At 53.2% G+C, this 26,102-nt stretch overlaps 2 protein-coding genes across 3 annotated transcripts in view; both read right to left on the reverse strand.

Moving 5' to 3' along the window:
• Nectin2 (nectin cell adhesion molecule 2) overlaps positions 1–6,341 on the reverse strand; it is a 33,939-nt gene extending 27,598 nt beyond the window's left edge. For both annotated transcript variants that reach the window (XM_041654355.1, XM_041654356.1), the window contains exon 1: positions 6,026–6,341. In XM_041654355.1, the coding sequence (XP_041510289.1) occupies positions 6,026–6,113 (88 nt within the window). In that variant the 5' untranslated portion in view covers positions 6,114–6,341. The remainder of the gene's footprint in view (positions 1–6,025) is intronic.
• A 7,085-nt stretch (positions 6,342–13,426) lies between these two features.
• Bcam (basal cell adhesion molecule (Lutheran blood group)) lies at positions 13,427–25,895 on the reverse strand. The gene is made up of 15 exons (XM_041653952.1): positions 25,781–25,895; positions 23,748–23,869; positions 23,145–23,373; positions 22,979–23,049; positions 22,002–22,098; positions 21,727–21,909; positions 20,859–20,995; positions 20,216–20,372; positions 16,954–17,072; positions 16,718–16,859; positions 15,808–15,944; positions 15,508–15,652; positions 15,277–15,421; positions 13,982–14,099; positions 13,427–13,891 (listed from the first exon to the last, which is right to left on the reverse strand). The coding sequence occupies exons 1-15, from the start codon at positions 25,842–25,844 to the stop codon at positions 13,886–13,888; spliced, it is 1,872 nt and encodes a 623-aa protein (XP_041509886.1). The 5' UTR covers positions 25,845–25,895; the 3' UTR covers positions 13,427–13,885.
• Positions 25,896–26,102: the final 207 nt, after the last annotated feature.

Here is a 26,102-nt window from a genome sequence, read left to right on the forward strand (position 1 = left end):
GGCCCACCCGAAACCTTGTAAAAGGTTCAGGATGGAAGGTGGTTCAGTCTCTCCCAGCTCCCCGAGGAAAAGCCATCAGGAAGTCCATCTCTGCAGGAAACATCTTTAAAATTTATCCACAGCCAGACATACATGTGTGATGCCTCAGGGTCCCCACTCTGGCTCACCTCAGCAGCATTTCTTGTTTGGGTTACTTCCTAGGTAACCTTGCAGGCTATGTCTCCATGCACAGCCAGAGAGAAACTACGGTAGCTGGTATCCCCTCTTCTCTGCTTGGAGTAGTTCCCTTCTTGCTATGAACCCTGCATGCTCACACCCACCCCATCTAGGGGCCCCTCTCTCAATCGCTCCTCCCTGGTCCTCAGGCCCAGGCAAGTCCTTTGCCCAGGCAGTTTTCCTTTCCCACCAGGTCCACAAGGTTTCCTCCTCACCCTGTTTAGTGAGACAAGCTGCATCACCATACTGATAACAAGGATTTTTCTTTTTGGACTTCTTGTTTTGGTTTTTCAAGATAGGGTTTCTCTGTGTAGCCCTAGTTGTCGTGGAACTCACTCCTGTAGACCAGGCTGGCCTTGAACTCACAGAGATCCGCCCCGCCTCTGCTCCCAAGTGCTGGGATTACACGTCACCACTGCCCAGGCTGCTCACTGACCCCAGCATGGCCCCGACCATCTATCTCCCCAGCAGAGCCCCAAGGAGAAGAGGTCTTTGTTTCATTCATCCCAAATCCCAGAGCCTAGATCAGTGCTGGTATCCCACACCTGCAAGCCCTGCTCTGGAGAGGCTGATATAAGAAAAGCTTACGCAGTGGACACCCGTCTTACAAACAGCAAACTATGCAAGGTTCCACAGGCCAGGACTGAACTAAAGTGTGTGGGCTTTTAATGGGGAGCCCCAGGGAATGTAAACATGGGGAAGGAACAGGACAAAGTTTAGGAAGATCAGTGATAATTAAGAAAAGGCCTGTGCTGATGGAGAAGGATCTAGAAGGAAGACTTTCTCCCAACCAGGAATGGGAGCGTGAGACTGGGTTTGGGAAGGAAGAGACTGTTGGGGACCTGGAATTTGAAGACTTGGGGGTGAGGGGGATGAGGGGATTCTGTGTCAGGTGAGGAGACAGGGGAGTCATGAAGTCAGGAAGATGTGTGCTAAAAACATATCTGGCTGGGAGGTGACGGCACACGCCTTTAATCCCAGCACTTGGGAGGCAGAGGCAGGTGGACCTCTGTGAGTTCATAGTTCAGGGCCAGCCTGGCCTACAGAGCGAGTTCCAGGACAGACAGACAGGGCTACACAAAGAAACCCTATCTCCTAAACCAAAATGAAAAGAAGAAGAAGAAGAAGAAGAAGAAGAAGAAGAAGAAGACGACGACTTAAACAAAGGGAGAGAAACACGTGAAACACGTGTATGGGCAGCCTGGCAGGTGGCTGTGGTATGACCTTGCAGGGACACAGCCAACACCATGCCCCAGAGGCAGTGGCCAGAAAATGGCCATGGGAACACTTGCTTCTCTCTGCTTTCCTCAGCAAGGCTGACTGGTGACAGATCCACAGTGATGTCAGCTGGGTCCTCAAACACACTTCCTCTCCCTGAGGACTGGTTTCCTGGAGGCCAGAGTGGGGACTGCCTCTGGCATTAGGAAAGCCTAGGGTGAGCAAAGACACTGCGGGGAGGGTTGGAGCTGGGGTCTCCTAGCCTGAGGGAAGGGGGCTGGGTCCTATACTTCAGGTCAGGAGAGAGGCTGGGGGATCTAGAACCCCAGATCTTGGGGGTGAAGGCTTGAGTCTGAATTCCTGGCGTCTTAGATTCTTGCCTGGCTGGCTCCTCAAGTCTCCGCTGGCCCCTGCACACCTATAAAACCCGGTGTGTCCTACCCCCAACCATGGCAAGGTGGGGCAGGCCTGGAGCAAACCCTTCATGGCCAGCGTGCTTGGAGCAGTGGCATCAGCTGCTGCCTCAGCCACCTGGTTAATTAATTAATTACATTAATCATGGTTCCCACCCCCACAGCGGACATCCGGAGCCGGTCTGAGGGGTGAGAAAGCAACCAGTGCTGCCAGGATACATGGCCTGGGCTGTGTCTGGATTTCTACGTGGGCCTCAGCTCAGCTTTAACACTCGGGGGTTACACGAGGCCTCTCTGGCCCCTTTGCTACAGGGTTCAGCTTCCAGAGGACTTCCCCTGTGGAAGTGCAGACTCATCAGGGTAAAGGCCTCCAAAGCTCTTTCTGACTGGGCCCTGGGCAGACCACTCCCATATCCTGCCAAGAGGGGCCACCTTAGTGCTTTGTGTACATCCCAGTCCCAGGAGGCTCTAGCCTTTGCCTGTGTCCAGGTCATGCTTCTGCTTCTGGGATCTGTTCCCTTCTCTCCCTACCCCTTGGCTTCTCCCTCCCAAAGAACCAGACTCCTGCCTCTATCTTAATACCTAGCCAGGGCTACATATATATATATATATATATATATATATATATATATATATATATATATGAAGAGAGAGAGAGAGAGAGAGAGAGAGAGACTTAATATGTAGCCCTGGCTGTCCTAGAATTCTAGTTAGATCTTGATGCCCTTGAACTAAGAACAAAGATCTGCCTCCCAAGTCCTGGGATTAAAGGCGTGTGCCACCACAACACAAAAATGACAATTTTGTTTTTGCCGTAGGGTCTCTGTTCAGCACAGGCTGGTCTGAATTTAATTATATAGCCAAGATGACCTCGAACTTCTGCCATAGGAAGTCTCTACCTTCCATTTTCGGGATTACAGGTGTACACTCCCACTGGAGATTCATTTGGTGCGAGGGGATCGAGCTCTAGGCTTCACACGTCAGGCAAGTACTATGGCCTGGACTGCATTCTCAGCTTGTCTGCGCCCCTCTTTTCTGAGAGGTCTCAGGTAACCGAGGCTGGTCTCAGTCTCACTATGCAGCCATGTAATCTTGAACTCATGTTTGGATTAGTCTTGGTCCACCATGCCTGCTTTGGTTGAGGATGGAACCCAGGGCTCCATGCAAGCTAGGTGAGCATTCTCTACCAACTGAGCCCCAGCCAGCCCATCTCTTTCTTTTCCTTCCTCAGCTCTATAGCCAAGGCTGGCCCTGGGGCTCAGATTCTGCTGCCTCAGCCTCCCCCACACCGGCACTAAAATTACACACAGGCCTTCCTCCACCACTCTTCTTGAAGACAGGGCCTTTTAGATGTAGCTCAGCCTGGCCTTGAACTCCCTGCAATTCTCCTGCCTCAGCCTTCTTCTGCCTCAGAATGCTGGAGTTACAGGTATGTGGTCACCACTCCTGCCTTTCTGTTTTGGTGACTCTGGGATCTCCGTGTCCCTGCGTGTCCAGCACCCACACCAATCCCCACCCCCCCACACACTTTCTCATTGCCTGGGCCATCCCTCTGGGTCTCTCTCCTCCTCCCCCTCCTGTTCTGTTTCTCAGCATTGCTGGGACATTAAAAATGTAACAGCATCCCAGGCGGGGGCAGGGGAGCTGGCCCTTGTGCAAGACTCCCTGTCCCTCCAGTGTCTATAACTCCCTGTGGCCCCTCCACACTGGCTGTCCTTGAGACTGGCCTGTGCTATGACCTCTCCAGGTCACAGGATCTCCACAGTCTCATGGCTGGGGTCTTTTGGTCTTCTCTCCTGTCACCAAACCTCTCTGCCCTTCGGATCTCCCTGCCTACACCCCTGCCCCCTCTGCCCTCCCTTGCGGATCTTCATTCTTTGTGCGTGACTCCATCCTTAGATCTGATTCTGTCCTCCCTCTTGGCTCCTGTCCCTGTCCCCCCTTTTCTCTTCTGCTCAGTGCCCCTTCTCTAACGAGAAGAGACAGCCAGGCCTGCAGTCCCCTCTCCTCCCCTCCCCCACCGCTGTGTGGGGCTGCCTGGCAGACAAGGATGAGCAGAGAAAGATGGGGAAGAGTGGGGAGAGAGGAGCAGGCTCAGGCAGGAGGTCCAGGTGGTGAAAGTCCCATTCCCCAAGGAGGCCTGTGTGTGTGTGTGGGGGGGGGGGGGCTGAGGAGCCAGGGGCAGGAGACAGAGATGGAGGGAAAGGCGAGGGGAGATAAGAAACAGAGTAGAGATGAAGATGGGAAGGAAGAAGGGGAGAAGGGAGAAATGAAAAGGAGTTGTGAACAAAAGAGGGAGAGAAGACAAACGAGAGAGAGAGAGAGAGAGAGAGAGAGAGAGAGAGAATGAGGAAGTGGAGAGGTAGGAGCAGGTGGTTAGGAAGGGCTGCAGCTTTCTCCAGGTATGCCCAGCACCTGGGAATCCCTCCCAGGTCTTGCAGAGAAGGGACAGTCTAGAAAACAGGAAGCACTTTAGGGGGAACCTGTCGAGCAAGGCCACTGGATTGCTGGCTTTCAAAGGCCTCCCAGGGGCAGAGTGGACCTTGGGAAAGAGTGTGTTTGTTCGGTTTCCTCCTTTACAGACTGAGAAGAGGAACGAGTTCTGCTATGGGGTTCTGAGGACTATTCTGTAGGCTCACACTCAAATCAGCGCTTGGCTTGGGTGTTCCGGTGGGTTTTGAGAATTCACCCAGAGTGGCAGGTTCTGATCCCATAGTCGCTGAAACAGAGGCAGGAAGCTTAGAGGTCAAGACCTATGACCTCAAAGGAGGTATTGGAATGGAAAAGGAAGCCAAAGAAGTGATAGGCATTCTCCCCAAGATCCCTCTGATCCCTGCCCCCCTTTTCTGAGGAAAGGCTCCGGAAACTCCTCGCCCCCGAGTCCCATAGTTTGCCATAGGAAGAAACAGCCGGGTCACCTGCTAGGGGCGGGGCGAGGTCAGCACACCTGTTACCCCACCCCGCCCCCAGCCTCCCTGGGGGCCTTTCTCTTCCAGGAGGGGGGGGGGTGCGTGCTTTAGGGAGAAAACTCCTCCCATTTACCTCTTTAAGTGCTTCGAGGACAAAGGCGTGACCAAAGGAAAGATAAGGTCCCGAAACCGGGAGTAGGGACTCTGGAGCGCTCCAGCCCCGCCCCACCCCTCCCAAACTAGGTGAAAGCGATACCGGAAAACTTCCCCAGGGACGTCGCCACTAGGCGCTCACAGGGAAAGGGACAACAGCAAACCTCCCTCTCTCCGATTGTACCGGGACACGGCCGACGGAGTTCCCAATTCCAGGCAAAGCCTTTTAGCCTTTGTTTATTTCTGGGGTTAAAGGTCAGAGTCCCCGGTCATTAAATTCCATTACCTATAGTTAAATCCTCAGCTGCCAACATAGTGTGCCTCTGGCCTCCAACTATCCCTGGACCCCCAACGAACGAGCTCTTCGGCCACAGTTAAACCCAAGACCCACAAGTTTGAATCCCCCTTCCCCCCAATTCTACCTAGATCCCAGTTAGAATCTCCTTCTAAAATCCTGAAGGCAGAACCCCTCAGCTCTTAATTTTTCCAGAAACGGTGGTCAGCGCCTATAAACTCCCTGAGGCCTGAGGTTTGCACTCAGGACTCACACCCTTCCCCCTCAGAGTGCCCCCAACTCCCATCATTGGCTTGCTGGGGTCCCCAAAGACCCGAGCTCCCTACCCTTGGTCTAGGGAACGTCGACCGAGAGTCCCCTCGCGCCCAATTCTCTCCGGGCCTCAGACGCCCAACCCAGCCAAAAGAAAAAAAAGGTGGGGAGGCGGGTGTCGTCCCTCGTCTTCACGACCCTCCAGCTAGTGAGTGGGGGGAACATTCTTCACATTCCTGAGGGGGGTAGCAGAGACGGAAATCCAGATTCTGGATAACTGATCGGCGCAGGATGGGAAGGATTTAACCCCTTCCACCCCGGAGGAGATGGGGGGGGGGGGCCACAAAAACCCGGGTTAGAATGGGCACTTGTGATTAAGAGGGCGTGTAGAGAGGGAGGTTAGGCGAGTCGGAGACCGACCGGGTGTGTTGAGGGGATCTCTGGGTTAATAGGGACAGCCTGGAAGGTGGCACGAGGGAAGGGGCCTCGAAGAGCTGGGAGTGAGGTGGGGAATGATGTCCCAGCTCCCTCCACTTTAAGGACAGAGGAAGGCATCCGCGTGTTTTCACCTGTTTCCTGGAGAAGGAGCAGAAGCAGCAGCAACAACGATAGCGTCGGTGACAATCTGGACGGTGGGAGGACTGCGGCCCGGGCCATGGGGGGCCCGGGGAGGGACTGGGCCCGGGCAGGGGGTGCCTAGGGACCACTCTTCGTTCACCGATCGGCTGTAAGGGCGGTCAGGGGCCTGAAGTGTCCGGCTCCAGGCCGGCTCCCGCCGCTCGCGGTTCCTCGGATCAGTTCTTTTGGCCGAGCTTTCCCCGCCTGGCTCTCAGGATCCGCGCCCCCCGGCCCCTCGCTTAGCACCAGCGGGCCGGACTCGTGACGTCACAGGCCCCGCCCCTCTCCATCAAGCCAACCCTGGGATTCAGGCCCCGCCCTCGTCCGGAGCTGTGACCCCACCCCTCCGGAGTCCCACACCTGTCCGAACTCACGATTCTATCTCCGCCCTCTCCTGGGATTAAGCGCCGCCCCTTTAGCAATGTGACCACGCCCACTGTCAACGAGCCACGCCCCCAGAAACTCCGGGAAGGCCCACTGCGCCCCCTACTGATCATTCTACTTAGATGCGGTCACCCCCCGCTTCTAGACTTCCGGTCGGCTCTCCCCAGCAGAAGCCCTGCCTCCTTGCCCAGACCACGCCCCACTGCCCTCTGGTTAGCCTGAGTATGTGGATTCTCATAGGGCTTCCCTTTCTGAGGCACCGCCCCTTGACAAGGCCACGCCCCTTTCCCCAGCCCTTCTTCTAGTCCTGCTGCCGTCTTGTGTCTAGGTCACTTCTCAGTGGACTTGGTCTCCTTTTGATCTCTGCCCTAGGTTCTCTAGATTTTTTTCCCTCTCTCTCCCTCACCATCTTTGAGCTTCCCTCTGCGTCCCCGTGTTTCTCTGTCGCTCTGCTTCTGGTATTTCTTTGTCTATCCGTGTGCCTGTGTCATTTGGTCCCCATGTCTCGTAGCATTCCTTTGACTGTGTGCGTCTGTCTGTTTCTCTTCATCTCTCTTTGCATCCCTGCCATTTTCTGTTTTCTGTCTTACGGCTTTCTGTGTCACTCTTAACATTTCTGTCCCTACATCTGGCCTCTGCGTCCCTCCCACCCAGTATCCTTTCTTTAGATCACAACCTCCCGCCAGGGGGCAGCACAGACCGACCGGGTAGGCCAAGCTCCTCTGGGTGGGGCTGGACCAGTCAGTCACTCCCGACTCTGGCCCCACCAGTCTCTTTCGGTGTCCTTGTCCCACTTTCTCTATCTCACCAGCCTCCTCTGGTCTTAGTGGCTGTTTTTGACTTGGCCCCTTTGTCTCTTTTTAGACGCTCTGCTCCTCCCTACCCCCACCTGGTTCTTCACATTTTCAGGGCCCCTGAGGGGAGCTGATGAAGTCCATTTGTTGGGGTGAGGGAGGGGAACAGAAAGCAAAGGGAAGGGATTTAGCTGCGGGATTGCCTAATAACCAAATCCTCCCTGAGGGCCAGGTACTAGGAGGTTTCTTGCAAGAGAGCCACCTGGACTGGGATAGGGTCCCTTCTCCAGCCTGTCACATTCCTGGACTCCCTCTCCCAGGTGGCACCGCCCAAGGAGGGAAGGTGGCTCTGACCTACTTGTTACAGATACTATTTGTTTGCTTGTTATTTTGTGTCCTGGCAGGCCATGTCAGCTGCTGAAGGTTAGAGGACAGCTTGTTTTGAGTGGTTCTTCCATCAGGTGGGTGCCGGAGCCCCAACTCTGAAGGTCAGGTTTGGTGGCAAATACCTTTACCTGCCCAGCCATTCGTTCCACCCACCTTGGTTTTGTTTCATGAGACAAAAGTCCCACGTAGTTCAGGGTGGCTTCCAACTATCTATGTAGCTGTGGGTGACAAGGCTGGCAGCTCCTGGCTCCTGGCCTCGTGGAGCATTCGGGATTGAACTGTGAGCTGAGCTAGCTAGCAGTCTCTAATCTGGGCTGCTACCTTGTCCCTTCAACAGAACTATTAACAAAGGGCCTTAACCTTTTCTGTCTGTGAGGCACTCAACTCAGCCTGCTGCAAATGCCCCCATCAAAACTTGGGGGAGGTAGAGAAACCGAGTCATGGGGAAAGGAATTGACTCGGTCCCAAAGTCAGAGTTAGAAAAAGGCAGGTCCAGGATAGACACTCTGCAAAATCCCTTTGTCTTTGTTCATTGCTCACAAGAATCTCAGGAAAGGTTGAGAATGGTGCCGAACACCTTTAATCCCAGCACTCAGGAGGCAGAGGCAGGAGGATTTCTCTGAGTTCCAGGCCAGCCTGGTCTACAGAGTCAGTTCCAATCAGCCAGGGCTATGTAGAGGGACTCTGTCTTATAAAAGAGCAAAACAAGAATCCTAATAAGGGGACAGTACTGTAATGATCCCCACTGGTGAAAGGTAAACTGAGGCACAGAACCTTTTCAAAGCACCAGCCAAGAAGTAGCAGGATGAAGCATGAACCTGGATCTCCAGATGCCGCCTCTGGCTAGGAACCAGTGTACGTGAGGACAGAATAAAAGCAGTCTAGATCTCAGTGACTCCTGCCCCTCCCCCAGACAAAGTCTAACTGTGTAGCCTTGGGTGGCCAGGAATTCTCTTTGTAGACCAGAGTGGCCTTGAACTCACAAGGATACCCTCCCCCACCTCGAAGTGCTGGGATTAAGAGCGTGGGTCACCGTGCACAGAACCTTGATGACTTTTTCCTGTTTTGAGATTTATTTAATTTTATGTATAAGAGTGTTTTGCCTACATGCCAGAAGAGTAAATCAGGTCCCCTGGAACTGGAGTTACGGAGAGATGTAAACTACTGTGTGGGTCTGAGAAGCAATCCCAGTCTTCTACAAGAAAGAACCACAGATGCGCTTAACCGCTTGGTCATCAATGGCATTTGTGTGTGTGCGTGTGCACATGTGTGTGCGTGTGCACGCATGTGTACATGTGTGCGCGTATGTGTGCATGTGTGTACGTGCGTATGTGCACATGTGTGTGCATGTGCACGTGTGTGCATAGGTGTGTACATGTGTGCGCGTATATGTGTGTGCGTGCATGTGTGCATGTGCCCGTGTGTGTACGTGTGTGTGCACGTGTGTGTACATGTGTGCGCGTATGTGTGCATTGTGAGTGCATGCACGTGCGTGAGTGTGCATGTGTGTGCGTGTGTGTGTGCACCTGTGTGTGCATGTGCATGTGTGTACATGGGTGTGTACATGTGTGCGTGTATGTGTGCATGTGTGAGTGCATGCACGTGTGTTAGCATGTGCACGTGTGCGTGTGTGTACAGGTGTGCGCATGTGTGCGTGTATGTGCGTGAGTGTGCATGTGTGCATGCGTGCATGTGCATGTGTATACTTTAAATTTTTTTGTTTGGGAGGGGCCTATGTGCTATAACATGTGAACAAGTTTTAGGAGTCAGTTTTCTCCTTCAATCTTGTAAATCTCCAGGGATTGAACTCAGGTCATCAGGCTTGGTAGCGGGTACCTTTACCTGTTGAGCCATCTTACAGGTCCTGGATTATGAGTTCCGCACCCTCCGCATGTTAGGAGGTCAGAGGACAGATTTAGGGAATTGATCCTCTCCATCTATCATGGTTCCAGAACCCAAACTAAGATGGTCATGGTATAGCTTTTACCTTGCCGACCATGGCTGGCTTTCTCAAGGCCAGCTAAAGATCCTGCCTCCCACCCTCTCCCACGAGTCAAAAAGTCTGCGTGTTCGACCGTCTTTTTTTCCCCTTTGCACCTGCTCTTCTGGATGGCCACCAAGTGGGCTGGGCTTTCTGCTGGCTGGTCTTTGTGGGCAGGGCCGGCTCAGGAAGGAAGCCAGAGAGGTGCAGGCTGGAGTGTGGAGATTACATGCCTGTGAGGCACACTCAAGACTTGTTTAAGATCAGCTTGGTTTGTTGACAAAGGACTGGGTGGGTCTCATGCCTGTGGAGTCAGTCTCCAGGGTCAAGGAGTCCCAGAGGTAGTACCTCACTCTAAAGTAGCAGCCTGCTAGGCCCAAAGCCAAAGGCTTCCTGTTCCAAGTCATTTACCTGCTTAGCAACCCTGCTCTTGGACGCAGAGGAAGCCGCAGCTACCTACCTTTGATCAAATACAGCATTTGAGCCCCTGCCCCGCCCCATCAGCCATGGAAGTAGATTTGATCTCCTGGATCCAACTGTGCCTGAGATAGTTTGCCTTTGATCTTACCGGTTATACATCTAACTTTTAAAATTTATTTGGGAGGGAGGTTACTTTTCAGATAGGGCCTTAATCGGTAGCCTTGCCTGGCTTGGAACTCCAAGGAACTCCAAGGAACTCCAGTTATAGCCCCAGGCTAACCTCAGGTTTGTAGTAAACTGCCTGATTCTGCCTCTCAGATGCTTGATTCCCAGAGTGAGTGAGGGCCACTGTGTTTGGTTTTTGTTTGTTTGTTTTGTTTTCTCCTAAGACTGAGTCTTACAGCACAGCCTTGGCTGAGCTCAATGTTGCAGCAATCCTCCTGCCTCAGTGTCCTGCTGAGAATACAGGTGTGAGCTGGGTGGTGGCACTGCTTCGTGCCTTTGATTCCAGCCCTTGGGAAGCAGAGGCAGGTGGATCTCTATGAGTTTGAGGCCAGCCTGGACTATAGAGCTAGTGCCAGGACAGGAACCAAAGCTACACAGAGAAACCCTGTCTTGAAATAAAAAAAAAAAAAAAAAAGATACAGGTGTGAACCACCATGCCTGTCTGAATTTAAATAAAAATGTCACCCCCCATATTTGTTTATTGTTTAGTATTGTGTGTGCTCACGCTCTGATGCTTGTGTAGAAGGCAGAAGGCAGCTTGTATGAGGAGGTTCTCCTTCCACTAAGTGGGATGTGAGGACAAGCCCCCCTCATACTGGGCAGCTCACCAGCCTTCCTTTGTCTGTCTGTCCCAGCATTCTACTGTGGGAGGGAGGAGGATAGAGTCTGGCCAGCTAGGGCCACTTGAAGCCCTGTCATAAACAAGCAAGCCAGCAAATACAGCAAACAGACAAAACTGCCATCTTCCACTCTGCCATAGAGGACAAAAGAGCTCTACCAACAGGGACAGGGAGGTGGGAGGGGGGGACAGGAACAAATCCTGGTATCTGTTGACAGGAGGTGTCCTCCCCTAATCCAGTTTCACTTTCCATGGCCAGCCTTAGTTCAAAAGTGATCAATAGAACATTCCAGATATAAGTAATTCCTAAGTTTAAAATAACTTTTATTTTATTTTATTTTTTTATTTTTTTTGGATTTTTCGAGACAGGGTTTCTCCGTAGCTTTTGGTTCCTGTCCTGGAACTAGCTCTTGTAGACCAGGCTGGCCTCGAACTCACAGAGATCCGCCTGCCTCCGCCTCCCGAGTGCTGGGATTAAAGGCGTGTGCCACCACCACCCGGCTATAACTTTTATTTTAAACAGCAATTTTTAACAATGCCATACTTTATGTTCCTATATTTATTCTATTTAGTGTGCATATGCATGTATGTGTGTGATTGTGTAGGTGTGTGAAGTGAGAGTGAGGAAGCCAGAGGACAACCTCAGATGTTCCTCAGCCACTACCAATCTTTGGAAAAGATATTTTACAGGCTGGAGAGATGGCTCAGGGGTTAAGGGCACTGACTACTCTTCCAGAGGACCTAGGTTCAATTCCTAGCACCCACATAGCAGCTCATAACTGTCTGTAACTATGGTTCCAGGGGACCTGGCAGCCATGGCAAACAAATATATTTTACTTTTAATTATGTGCATGTGTCTATGTGTGGGTATGTGCACATGAGTGCAGGTGACCGCGGAAGCCAGAAGAGGGCGCCATATCCCCTGGAGCTGAAGTTACAGGTGGTTGTGAGCTGCCTGATGTGGGTGTTGAGAACAGAACTCCAGTCTTCTGCAAGAGCAGTAAACACCCTTAACCATTGAGCCATCTGCCTAGCCCCAACCTTTTGGTTTTTTTTTTGAAACAGGGTCTCTCACTGGTCTGAAATCTTGCCAAAGAGGCTGGACTAACTGGCCAGCAAGCCAGTCTGTTTCTGAAGCACTGGGATTTTGTTCAGCTTTTCATATGGGGATTTATGGATTGAACTCATTCTTATGCTTGCAAAATAGTTTATTGACTGAGCCATCTCCTCGGCCTTCCGTTTTACTAATGATTGTTCACTTTTCTTTCTAGTCTTTCTTTCCTTAACTTATTGAGACAGGCTTTTCACACTGTAGCCCAGGAGGGGCTTGAACTAATGGTCATCCTCCTGCCTCAGCTTCCTGAGTGCTGGGATATTAAATGTGACCCACACTTGGCTTTCTCAGTAGCTATGAATTTCATCCTGACTTGGGCTATAAAGTGAGATTCATCAGAGACACATGTGTGTAAGAGAAAAACGGTGTACAGAATGCTTGGTGATGTCTGTTTCTGGAATTCAGTGGAATCTTGGGACAAATCCCTTGTGTCAAGGGGAAGGTGTCTACTGTATTAAAAATGTGAACTTCTGGGCAGTGTTGGTGCATGGCTTTAGTCCCAGAACTCAGGAGGTAGAAGCAGATGGATCTCTGAATTTAAGGCCAGCCTGGTCTACAGAACGAGTGCCAGGACAGCCAGGGCTACACAAAGAAACTCTGTCTCAAAAAAAAAAAAAAAAAAAAAAGTAAAATAGTGGTGGCACTCCCCTGTAATCCCATAACTTGTGAAGTGAAGGCAGGGGGACGTGGATTTTAGGGTCATCTTCAGCTACTCAGTGTTAGTTCAAAGCCAGCCTGGACTATACGACTCAATTCATGAGGGTTGGCAGAAAGTGACCTTGCTCACTAAGACACCTGACTCCAGTTATTTTGTGACAGTCTCACTCTGCAGGCTCCCAGCCTGGGACTCGCCATGTAGTCCAGGCTGGCCTCAAACTCACAACCCAATCACCTCAGCATCCCGATTGCTCAGATAACCAGCACAGTTCACCATGCCAGGCTTCTGTCCTTGCCCACCCTTCCCGTTTGGACCTTAGGAAGTCTGTCAGTTTCAGCACTGCCCCAGGTCCCTTTTGCATTCCTCCTGTGACCCCTGCTTCTCCAGGGAGCCCCCAGCTCCTCCAGGAGGGGGAAAGGATTTTTCTAGCCTTAGTTTCAGCTCCCTAGGGACTCTAGGAATTTTTCCTTAAGAGGAGAAGGACCTCAACCCTAAGCAGGCACTGGGCACTGGTACAGTGTCCAGGCTAGTGCGTGGACCCCTGGCGGGGCTCTGCCAACACCAGCTAGTTGTGTCTCATCCCATGCTATCTGTCTCTCACTCTCTCTTAGCTTGTCTCTTGCGTTCTCCTTGACATCAGGCTTTTCCTGAGGGTGTGTGAGGAGGCAGACAGCCAGCAGTAGTAGGAGGGGACAATGGCCTGCACCCTCCCTTCCCCTTTACCCCCTCCCCTTCCCCAGAAGAGGATCTGGTTGTAGGAAGGTATCCACGTGACAGGCAGCATTTATTTAAGAATCCAGTGTCCATGATGATGGGCTGGGGCGAGGGGCAGGGATGGGGTGGGTTGGGGACTCCAGTGTCAGACTACACAGCAGGGTATCAGGTGGGGGGCAGTGCCCAGCAAGGGAGACAGGAGGTAAAAATAGCCCCGGCCTGCCGACCCTCAGCGCCTTGTCCCAGGCCGGTCCCTGGGCTTGGCTCCAGGAGCTATTCTGGTGCCTGGGAGAGTTCCATTCCCTGGAGGAAGGCCCCCTCTCAGCCCTCCCCCACCCTCCCTTTTTCCCCTCCCTGAGGCCACTGGCCACTGTGGGTCCCTGCCCAGCAGGCAGAGGAAGGAAGGGAGGGCCGAGACTGAAGGAGGAAGGAGGTGGAGGCGTGTGCGCAGAGCCGGTCCTCCGACGATGCCCAAAGTTCCAGATCCAGAGACAGCCTCTGGGAGGTCCTCAGCCTCAGCACTGGTGACAGAACCTGTAGCTCAGCCTGAGCCCACAAAACTGGCCCTGTGCTCAGTTGCTTCCTCAATGGACACCCAGGCCATCACTCACCTCATCTCCGAATCCCCCGCCGCCACCTCTGCCTCCTCCGGAGGGCCCACCCATAAGAAGGCCTGTCTGCTCTGGACGATCTGAGCCAGAGTGGCTCAGCTCTGGTTCCCTGGCTGGCCTGGGAGAGGACAGTGGCATCATGGAAAGATCACTGCTCGAGATCGGAACTGGGAGTGGGGTCGGGGTGGCAATGGCAGTGGGTTTGGTGGTAGGAGGGAAGGGAAGGGTTGCTGAGGTTGGAGATGGGCTAGAAGCAAGGTTAACTTTAGAAAGAGGCCTGGACAGTTATGGGCAGAAGCTGAGGATGCTATAGGAGGTTAGAGGTGAGGTAAGGTAGGACCGCGTACAGGATGTGGGGTTTGAGGTAAACACAGACATGGGTTGTGGGGATGTAGCTATGACGGAGAAAGACAGACCGCCACTGGAAGTGTGACTTTAAGGAGCAGGTCAGGGTGTGACTAGCATTGGTGTGGAAACAGCCCTGTGTGGGACTTTGGAAGGACAAAGTCTAGACTGGAGACAAGTTGGGCTTTGCGGCACAGGGCTCTAAGCCCAGCCTTGGGAAGTTAAAGCAAGAGGAAAGTTCAAGGCCAACCTGGACAACTCAATGTAACCTTGTCACAGAATAGTCCAAAAGGGACCGAGGATGCGTGTAAAGAACCTGCCTAGAATCTCCAGGTGATGGCTTAGTGGTAGAGCAACTCCCTGGAACTCCCCTCCCCCGTGTGCTGGCTAGTTTTATGTCAATTTAACATAGGCTAGTTATTTGAAAGGAGGGACCCTTGGCTGAGAAAATGCTTCCTAAGATCAAGTCTGTAGGGCATTTTCTTTTCTTTTGGCTTTTGAAGACAGGGTTTCTCTGTGTATCCCTGGCTGGCTTCAAACTCACAGAGATCGTCTGCCTCTGCCTCCTGAGCGCTGGGATGAAAAAGACTTTGCACCACCACTGTCCCGCTAGGAGTGTGGCTCAGGAGCAAGGCTTTGTTTGATGTAAAGTCTGGGTCCCAGCTCCAAAACTTCAGTCAGAATGAAAGACTGGAGCTAAGGATAGAGGCCTGTAACTGGGGATGACAGATGGAGACAGACATGGTCTGACTAAGGAGACTTCAGGGGGCTCTGGTTGGGATTCTGGGTGGTAGGCAAGGCTATCCTTGGGTTGGCGAGGGGTGAAGACAGGTGGGGGAGGGCAGGTAGCTGATGGGTTTGGGACTCCTTTTGCAGCAGAGCTGGAGGGCTTGGCTGAGGACAGGACAGGGCTATGGTTGCAGAAGGACTGGAAGCCTGCAAATACTTACGGAGCCCCCTTCTCCTTTCGCCGGCAGCAGCTGGGGCGCCCCTTGCGTCTCATGCAGTAAAAAGCAGCAACCACAAGCAGTAGGAGGCCTACGCTGACGGCTACAGCCATGACAGCCACTCCAGCCTGGGCAGTCTGAGGGGCCACTGCGAGGAGACAACAAAGAGGTACTAGGCTCCCTAGATCAGGGCGCCTGCGTGTCCACCCAGTTGCTCCCCTCCTGGTTACCCACCAGAGCCAAAATGGAAGACATGGCTTCTCTTGCCATGGACGTTAGATGCCTCACAGGACACGCCCTCTCGGCTCAGGGCGCTGGTCACTTTCACCATCAGCGAGCTGCTCATCCAGCCTTTGCCCTCAAAGGGAGGCTCTGCTGGCTGTGGAGGCTTGGGTCAGGCCAGGCCCCTTGGGGGTCAAGGGCTGGGGGTGTAGGCTGAGGTGGAGTATAGGGGCTATGAAGCTTGGATCGATGAGGGTCAGGGTCCCCTGTGGAACTTGGGGTAAGCTCAGAGTGGCAAGGCATGTCCCTTACAGTATCGCCTGGCTGGCTCCAGGTGAGTTTGGGTTCTGGGTAGCCTTGGGCGGAGCAGACCAGCGTGACTTCGTCTCCTTCCATCCAGCTGTTCCCCGATATGGGCTTTATCTCATTTGGTTTTAACTCTGGTGTCCCTGTGGGCGGTGGGGAGCAGCAGAGTGAGGGGGAGGCAGACTGCCAGGGAAAGGAGAGAGACACAGGAGTGGAACAAGGAGAAAATAGAGAAGGGACTGGGGAGATGGCTCCGCAGACCAAGTGCTCGCTATACAAGTTTCAGGACCGGAGTTTGCTCCCTGGCACCCACATAAAAATGGGTACAGCAGTGCACAGTTAGGACCCCAGTACTGGGGTGGGAGGACTGCAGGGACAGGAGGACTTCTGGAGTCCCCTAAGCAGCCAATCAGTGAGCTCCAGGTCTCAAGAAGAAGGCAGAGGGGAATGGCAGGATGGCTCAGCATGCAAAAGTGCACCTTGCCAAGCCCGACAACCAGAGTTCCTTCCTTGCAATCGACGGGGTGTTCTCCTGCCACCACAAACTGTACTCCCAAAATAAATAGACAAAAAAAAAAAATACAGCTGTGTGCAGCGGTGCACACCTTGTACCGCAGCACTCCAGAGGCAGAGGCAGGCAGACATCTGTGAGTTCGAGGCCAGCCTGGTCTACAAAGTGAGTCCCAGGACAGCCAGGGCTACACAGAGAAACCCTGTCTCACAACACGCGTCCCTGCACCACGCCTTCCCCCAACAAAAATTAGACAGGGATAGAGGAAGACACTCAGGGTCGACTTCTGGCATCAGGCATGCACATACACACACACACAGACACACAAGACACATGCAGACACAACAAAAGAAAGATAACGAAAGAGAGACACTGCCCCCACATAAGGCGCCCAACAATCCAAACCTTGAACCACCAGCTGGAAACTCTGTGTCCGGCTCAGGAGGGGGACGGTGGGTGTAGAGGCCTCACATGTGTAGGTACCAGCAGAGTCAAAGGTAACAGCATCGAGAGCCAGAGTGCGACCATGTGCGAGGGTCACAGAATCCTAGGGCAGGGACAGGAAGGAAGCCGGGGAGGACCATGAGGTTGAGAGGCTGAGGCGGAGCAGCCAAGGCCCCACAGCTCCTTCCTTCTGTCACCTTGGTCCAGCGCACAGTAGGAGCAGGCAAACCTCTGGCGGAGCAGTCTACCACCGTGCCACTACTGTTCAGGAAGACGAAGAGTTCCTCGGGCACGCTCAGCTCCAGGGGATCCAGGTCTGCAGGGGAGAAACATGCTCACATTCCCCAGCCCTTGTCCACTCAGCAAGGGCGCCTCTAGAGAGCTATCAGTGGCAGACAACACCTTGTTGTTCTTTCTAATTCAACCCAGTACCGTGCAACTTTACTTTCCATTCAGGCCCTGCAGTCAGCACTAGTAGAACAGCTCTGAAGAATGCACTATCTGACCTACTATCTGAGGCTTTGCAGTACTGAGGATGCCACGAGCAAGGCAAGTACTCTACCACTGGGCCACACCCCCAGCCCCTCACTGGGGGATTCTAGGCAGGTGCTCTACCACTGGGCCACACCCCCAGCCCTCACTGGGGGATTCTAGGCAGGGGCTCTGCTTCAGTGCTGTACCTCCAGCTCTCTATCTCAAGCTTTTGTTTAATTAAGCTCAAATGTCTGCTCCTCTGTACCACCCTCATTCCACCTCCATACAAACTTGTTGAGTTTGGACCAGCAAGAAGGCTCACTGGCTAGACTCCTGCTGACACCGGTCCTCTAGACCCACATGGAAGGAGATGACAAACTCCTGTAAGCTGTCCTCTGACTTCCATGCGCACAGATGCACAAATGAATAAACGGTAAGAATAATTTAAAATGATCAGACAACTTAAAGGGCTCGAGCTGTATATAAACACAGGAGGTAGAGTGTTTGTCTAACATGGAAAAGGCCCTAGGTTCAAATGTCAGCATCTCAAAAGACAATAAAATTCTGACTGGTTTTGGTGGTTCCGTGCTTGTAATCCCAGCACTTGGGAAGCTAAGGCGGGAAGATCAGAGTTTCAGGCTAACTTTGGCTATCTAAGACATTGTTTACAGAAAAACTAAGATTTTTATTTGTCTATTCTGAGAAGGTTCCCCCTACTTCCCTTTACCTGACCCACTCTCTGTCCTTACCATCTCTCTACTAGTCTTCCCTCGCTGTCTCTTTCTCCTCTCTTTTTTTGGTTTTTCAAAACGGGGTATCTCTGTGTAGCCCTGGCTGTTCTGGAAGTCACTGTGTAGAGCAGGCTGGCCTCAAACTCAGAGACTGGCCTGCCTCTGCTTCTCCAGTGCTGGGATTAATGGCATGCATTACACTGCTTGGCTTACCCCTCACTTTCTAAAAGTTGTATTTTTTTTAAATAATTTAACTTTATTTTATGTACATTGGTGTAAAGCTACAGGCAGTTGTGAGCCACCATGTTGGTGCTGGGAATTGAACCCAGGTCCTCTGGAAGAGCAGCCAGTGCTCTTAACCATTGAGCCATCTCTCCAGCCCCTAAAAGTTGTATTTTTATTATTGTGTGTGCATGTATGCATGCGTGAGTGCCGTGGCACATGGACAGAGGTCAGATGATTCTCTCCCTACTTCATGTGAGACCCAAACTTGGACCATTGGGCCTGGCAGCAAGCTCCTTGGCTTGCTGAGCCATCTTGCCAGCCCTATTCCTCATTTTGGTTATCTCGGTCGATCCTCTACTGAGCAGCCCAAGGAATGCTTTCAAAGAACACACTGGTCCAGCCATCTTCCTTCCTCTCTGGCTTAAAATCCTGCTATGGTTTCCCAGTACCCTGGGCATCATGGACAAATTAGGCCAGCCTACAAGAGCCTGCCTAGCCTTTGAACACTATCTGCTTAGTTACAGAGACCTTGTTTTTGGGTTTAGTTTTCTCAAGAATACCAAGTTCATTTCTAGGGCCCGAGCACCAGGTCATCTGCCTGCAGCAGAGGCTTTCGGCTCTGCAAGCTTCTCACGTCATTCTTCAGCTTCCTACCCATGTGTCCCCTTCTCTCAGAGGCCTCCCTGCCCCTGCCGCTGTGGACACCCGGATCTCGGGATCTCGCTTCCAACACCAACAACTGATTCTCCCAGCTGCTGCAAGGGGGGTTGGCAGCTGTCAACCCTCAGCTGTCAGCTCTTGGTGGGAATGCCCTCAACTGCAAGGAGCCCCTCACCCAAGGTCATACCCCCTTTCCTGCACAACACACAGACAGGTCCAATTCCATCGTGCTAACTGCAAGCAACTGTGGAGTGTCGTCGGCCACCCCCTTCCCTGTCCTGCTAGACCTTGTGTAAACCACAGTTAAACTTCACGCCTGCCCATTCTTGCTACTTCTGAATACAGGGATCACAAGAGACTTTCCATAAACACTCTACCTGCAGACGTGGTAGCAGAGAACACTTCTAGGGAACTCAATTCTGTCACCGACCACCTCCGTTTTATCAGTGCTACTGCTCTAAGACACACTAACGTGATTAAAAGGGATTGGGCCAGCACTTGCCTTCTGTTTCTGTTACTGTGGGGGGGGGGCTGTACAGTGAGTTTAAGGCCAGTCTAGCTTCATGAGACTGTCTCAAAACAAAACACAACAACTCAACAGGTAGAGTACTTGCTGGGCAAACAAGAGGACCAGAGTCCTAGAACCCTGCCTAGAATCCCCCAGTGAGGGGCTGGGGTGTGGCTCAGTGGTAGAGCCCCTGCCTAGAATCCCCCAGTGAGGGAGTGGGGACATGGCTCAGAGGTAGAGCCCCTGTCTCGAAGCCCCAGATTCCACATAAAAGGTACGGTGTAGCTGTGCATGATTACTCTTAGGACTAAGGAAGCAAAGGCAGAAAGATCTCTGGGGCATGCTGGCTGGCCAGACAGTCTAGCTTAACAGGAGAGCTCCAAGCAGATAAAGAGATCCTTCTCAAAATCTAAAGTGTCAACCCTGAGTAACGCCAGCTAAGGCCTTGACACATGCATGCACAGGAGGTGTGCACATGCACTCAGATGCGCACACTAAAGACCACTTTCTTCCTAGTGAAGTGAATGCAAAAGCTGCTTAGAAACCGGGGCCGAGCCAAGCATAATCCTGTGGAGTTAGTATGGAAGAGAGGAGCCTGCGGTGTGCTGGAGCTGTGGCCTCCATGGGGGAGGAGTCAGTTGATGGCAAAGCCTCTCAGTTCTGGGGAACACAGATGGTTAAAAGGGGATTGATCTTTCTCTATAAAGCACTGGGGAGGAGCAGCAGGTTCCAGACAGGGGAGAGAGACAAATGTGTGCTCTGGAACTAGGACTCTGGAAGGAGCCAGGGTGGGGACCCTGAGGGAGAGGAGCTGGTGAAGCCTCACCACTCCCTGCCCTCCCTCCCTGCCAAAGCTCTCACAGGCCACATGCAGCTTTAGCATCTTGACAAGTTGTGCGTCCTCGGCGGCATCGTAGTCCTCCACTCTGCATCCGTAGGTGCCACTCTGGTTCCGGTGCACCCCCTCCAGGGTCAAGTTCCCCTTGAGGTTGACATTTAGCAGTTCCTCCTGGTTGTTCTGAGAAAGTAGATGGGACGCAAGAATTAGGAATTGTTCTGAGGGCAACTGGGGGTGGAGTCAGAGGTCACCAAGCCGATGTCATACTTGACTAGAGCCTGTTCAAGCCAAAGGTCAGGGGTCACACTGGGTGGGTATAGTCTCCAAACCATCTCAAGTTAGGGTCAGAGGAACCACCTCAAGTCAGGGTCAGAGGTCTTTTGGTAGAGCCCCTGCCTAGAATCCCCCAGTGAGGGGCTGGGGTGTGGCTCAGTGGTAGAGCCCCTGCCTAGAATCCTCCAGTGAGGGGCTGGGGTGTGGCTCAGTGATAGAGCCCCTGTCTAGAATCCCCCCACCCCTGTGAGGGCTGGGATTGTGGTTCAGTGGAAGCACAGTTATGTAACATGAGACAGGTCCTGGGTTCCATCTCCCTCATCAGCAAGAGGCTGATGAGGTTAGTATGACCCAGAATCAGGTGGGATCCAAAGGGACCACAGAGTAAATTACCTTCAGGCGGAAAAAGGAGTACTCCAGGCTGGGGCTGCCATCACCCTGGCAGAGCAGCTGGACAGCGTCACCCTCACGCACCCATCCTTCCGTGGTGGATGGACTTCCCACCCAGAATTCCACATGCTCTGTGGGATCTGTGGGAAGACAGGAAGTAAGGTCATCTGTCAAGGGGAAAGGTCAGTTCTACTTTTTTTCGGAGTCAGGGTTTCTCTGGGTAGCCCTGGCTGTACTAGAACCCACTCTGTAGACCAGGCTGGCCTTGAACTCACAGAGATCCGCCAGCCTCTGCCTCCCCAGTGCTGGGATTAAAGGCGAGTGCTGGGATTAAAGGCGTGTGCCACCACAGTTCTGCTGAGATTTCTGTTGTGTGTGTGTGTGTGTGTGTGTGTGTGTGGTGTATGTGTCCTATTCCTTCTGTCTGGTTTTTGAGACAGGCTCCCTCTCTGTCGCTCAGCTAGATTTCGTACTCTCTAAATTCTTATCTCAGCTTCTCCAGTGTTGAGATGACTTGAGAGGTCCAGACTCATTCTCAGAACACAGCAAAGGTCAGAGATCTAGGTAAATTGACAGAATGCCTCAAGGGTCAGGGGTCACTGTACAATTTGAGATTTAAGACAAGATGTCATATGGGGAACCAATTCTGTGGGAGAAGGTGAGCGTCCCATGGGGTACAGGGTCCTATACTGAAGTCAGAATCAGTATGATTGTTTGGGGTGCTGAGGTCAAAGGTCAGCAGCCCATCCCCTCATTATTTCTACAAGAGGTGAAAAGGTAGGGTGAGGACACAGATTGGAATCAGGGTCTGGGAGTTGGGCCTTGCTGGGATAGGATCTTGGGTCAGGGGCCGGGAGTCATGGGGACTCACAGTGCAGCGTGAGCTGGAAGGCAGGGCTGTCCAGGTGGCCTTCCTGACCTGAGGGCAACTTGTACTGAGCAGCACAGTGGAACCTGGCATCCCGATCCTCCTTGTGGAGCCTCAGGTAGAGGGTGCTGGTCAGGGAATACAGGCCCGAGGCCTCTCGGACGGTGCGGCTGGTCATGTAACCATCTGTGAGAGAGGCAGGCAGCAGGACGAGGTGACTAACCCCTGCCACAAGCCACCACCCCAACCCCCATTCCCCTTGGCTCCTGATGGCTCACTTGTGTTCAATTCCATGGGCACTTTCAGTTGCTGCCCGTTTCGATACCATGTGATGTTAGGCACCGGGTTTCCGTTCTGGCTGCTGCAGGTGGCAATCTGGGAAAGGCATGGGCGTGGCCTGGGCTTGGTGCCAGGACTCTGAAGTCTGGTTCTCTTTTCCCCAGATCTCCCCTTGAGACATGTCCATTGGGCTTTCTCCCCAGGAGAGGAAACAGATCTCATTGACTCCAGTTCCTCCCAATAAAAAGCCCAGAGCCTAGGCCTATGAGATGGCTCAGTCAGTAAGTGTGCTTGTGGGCGAGACGGAAGACCTGCGTTAGATCCCTGGAACCGTGTAGAGGTATAGAGAGGGAAGCGGCCCTCAAAAGTTGTCCTCTGATTTACGCTGTGGCACGTAATTAACAAATAATTAGTGAAATAATTAATTAAAAACCTGAAACAGGTGTGGCGGCACACAAATGTAATTCCAGCCCTCAAGAGGCTGAGATAGAAACATCAGTTTGGCACTAGCCTGGGCTACATAATGAATTCCAGGACAGCCTGAGCCTCATGAGACCCCATTTCACACAACCCTAAGCCACAGCTAGGGTAAGCCTAGCACTTGAATCAATCGTAGAGGCTGGGGGAGCAGAAGTGTCCTGGCCACACAGCAGGTTTGAGATCACACTGGGCTATGAGACAGTGTTGCAAAAAAAACAAAACCAAGAAAAAAAAAAAACCACTACAATGACACATGCCTAGGACCTCAGTCCTTGGAAGGTATGAGTGGCCACACAGAAAGCTTCAGGATAGCCTGTGCTACATAAAGTCGCCCTCCCAAACAAAAACAAAAACCAAACAAGGAAAATACCCAAGGAGTACCTGCCTCGCGTGCTCAAAGAAAGCCCTGAGTTCAGTCTCCCATATCACAAAACAAAGCAATAACAAAGAAGGTCTTGGGTCTCTTCACCCACTGCTCAACTCCAGGACACATTACCTCCTGGGCAGACTCGTCCAACACAGACAGCGTTCCTTTGTTGGGAAACACCTCCGTAGGCTCGGGGGTTGCTGTTGGGGAGATGGTCATGTCAGGAGGACCTTCTCTGACCCTCCCCCATCCCCAATCCACCCTCGCTCCTCAGGATAGTGTTGGGGACACTCACTAAACACACGGACTCTTGAGGTGGCCTCTGAGGTTCCCATTGGCCCAGCCTTCACCACACACACGTAGTCCCGCTCGTCGCCCACTTGGGTATCATTTATCACCAGTCCCCCGCGGGAGTCTAGAGCATATGCGGGATTGCGACCCCGAGAGTTGTGGATTGTGGACCGGAGCTTTGAGCCCTGTGGCTCCCCAGAAGCTAGGAGGTGTCGGGACCCAGAAGCATCAACCTGGGGGTATGAACAGGAATAGTCTTAGCTTGGATTGTGAGCACTCCCTTACTACTGAATCCCTCTAAGATTTTTTTTCCCTCTGGGCCTAAGGGGAGAACCTGGTGGCTTCCACATACTAAGCAATCACTACCACTGAGTCACACCCCAGCCCCTCACTGGGGGATTGTAGGCAGGTGTAGATCTAGGCAAGTGTTTGACTGTAAATGGAAATGTGGCTTTTGAAAGCTCCATGTGGGGTCTTCTGGACACGCCAGGGGATCCCGTGTAGGAAGAGTTGATGGGTACTGATGTGACCAGGCCACTGGATCCTCCTCTACCTCCTTCCCACATCATCCCCACATCATCCCCAACTCTCAGCACAGAGCACTCACAAGGAACCATTCCATCACATAATGTTCGGGGTGCTCCCGTAGTATGCAGTTCAGGGTGATCTGATGTCCTTGCGACACGTCCACCAGCGGGGGTACAGACACATGCACCTCAGCCTGGGTGCCTGCAGGATGGGTGTGGCGTCAAATGTCTACCCAGTGCTACTAACAGGGAGAGCGCTCCAGACCGAGCCTCCTATCTCAGACTGGAAAAAACTAGCCCACATGTCCTCCCTTAGACACAGAGGTCCAGACCCTTGCCTCCTCTCTCAGACAGGAGTCCAGGCTCCCACCTTCTCCCTCAAATGCAGCTACTCTCTCCCTCCTTGGTCCTCCTCACGTCTGGGACCCATCAGTGTCTCTGTATAACTTGCGAGTTATGTGAACCAGGCTCAAATTCACAGAGATCTACAGATGCCTCTGCCTCCTGACTGCTCAGATTAAAGTCCTGTGCTACCAGGCCAGGCTCTCAACTTGTAAGGTTTAAGGTCAAGCCTTCTTCAGCACTCTAAGCTAAAGTCTTGCTTCTCCTAGTATAGCAGACATCCCCTCAAGGAAGGGTCAGGCCTGTCTCTCCTTTTGGCCTCTAGCACCCAGGGCAGGACCTGGCCTGGGGCTGAAGAACAGGTCTTTCTCCATCTTTGTTTTCCATTTCATGATCCCATCCTGTTTTCTCCGGTAGCTCCTGGGGGCCCTTCTGCTCTCTGATGTGTGGGGGGCTGGGGTGCAGGCTGCAGCTGGGCCAGGAGCTGGATGGGTGTGTGGGAGTGGCAAGGGGGGACAGGGCTGGGCAGGTTTCAGGAATGTGGGAGGGCCAGGCTGGCTGAGACCTGCCCGGCTTGGCGCCAGAGCCCCCTACCTGCCCCCTGACAACACCCCCCACCCATCTCTTTACAAGAGAAGTTTGAAAAGAGTAAGGTGAGTCACCTGGGCAGGGAGTGAGCCTGGGTCCTGAGGCAGAAAGGGCTGGAGTTTAGACTCCCAGCAGCCTGAGGCATTGGAGGCTGGATGTTGGAAACATTAACCTCAGGGTCCTAGGGACCTGGAAGCTTGAGTCTTAGACTCCTATCAGGGTCTGGTGGGTAGCATAGTTCTTGCTGGGAATCTACCCCCTGGGACGGCATTTTGGCATCATTCCTTCCCCGCCCAGCTTGGCCTAGGCCTACTCCTTGGTTCCTAACTATATACCACGCTTGTGCCAGGAGCCTGGGTTCCCAGGCACCCACCTCTGGCCCCAACTTGTCCCAGGAGAGCGATGTGGGGCCAGACTGGTACCCAGGGCTGGATGTGAGCTGCAAACAGCCAACAAGCAGATAGATATCCTCTGTCCTCCCTTATCCCTTTTCACCCTGTTCCCAGTGTTCCCGAGCCCCTCTGTTCCTCCTCCCTTCTCACCACGTGCAGGTGTGTGGATTTATCAGGGGTTCCAGGAAAGGGGCCCTTTCAGTCGGAAACACTGTTCCACGTTCTCTGCCAGGCTTGGTACTCCCGGCCCTTTCTGAGAGAGGTGGGTCCTTTAGAGACAGCCTAGACTCTGAATTGAGGGGAAACCCCACACTGTAGGAAGTGCTTTAGCCGCGGGGTCCCCAGTTTCCCCGAGGAAGCTCAAACTTAATCACTTAGGGAACAGCTCTGGGATGTTGCTCTTTAGTGTGCTAGCAGAAGCTGCTTTGACTAAGCAGGAGGGCGGGGAGGGGGGGCGGTGCTGGACTCGAGTCTGAGGGACCAGGGAGAACAGAGCCCAGATTCCAGGTACCCAAGGTTATTAGGGGTCGAGGGCTTAGATTCCAGAGTTCCCAGAGAGACGGGAAGGGGCAGCTGGCTAAGGTTGTGTCTGCTCCAGAGCTGGGGTATCCTCAACTCTCGGATCGGGGACATCCCAAGGCCTCCCCGTCTTCCTCCATGGTAGGGAATCCCTAGATTGTACTCCTTGGGGAGATGGAAGATTGTTCCCCTTGTCTTTCCGGGGACCCCGGGGGCCAGCCCCACAAAACCCAACACCAGCTTTCAGCTCTGCCCTCAGTCCCAATTCATACCTGAGTGGCCCGCCAGGAGGAGGGCGAGCCACAGCAGCCCTGCGCGGGCGTCTGGGGGCTCCATGTTCCCTGCGGTGGTGGCGGTGACTGAGCCGGGGTGAGGCTCTCGGCAGCGGTGAGGCTGGCAGCGGAGGCCACGCCCCGGGACACGCCCCCACCCCCCCACATCCCCAGGCTGGGCGCAAGGCCAAGACCTCCCACTGCCCAGAGAGGACCTCCCACCCGCGCGCGCAAGGACCCATCCGCACCGCCTGCACCGCCTCGCGCGCGCGCGCCGCTTTGATCCAACCCACGCCCGTGGCTGTCCTCCGTGGCCTGGGGC

The sequence above is a fragment of the Microtus oregoni genome, unplaced genomic scaffold (assembly GCF_018167655.1).
Source record: "Microtus oregoni isolate MIOR12 unplaced genomic scaffold, Mior012 000006F_ref0000085, whole genome shotgun sequence".
In the NCBI taxonomy this organism is placed as follows: Eukaryota; Metazoa; Chordata; class Mammalia; order Rodentia; family Cricetidae; genus Microtus; species Microtus oregoni.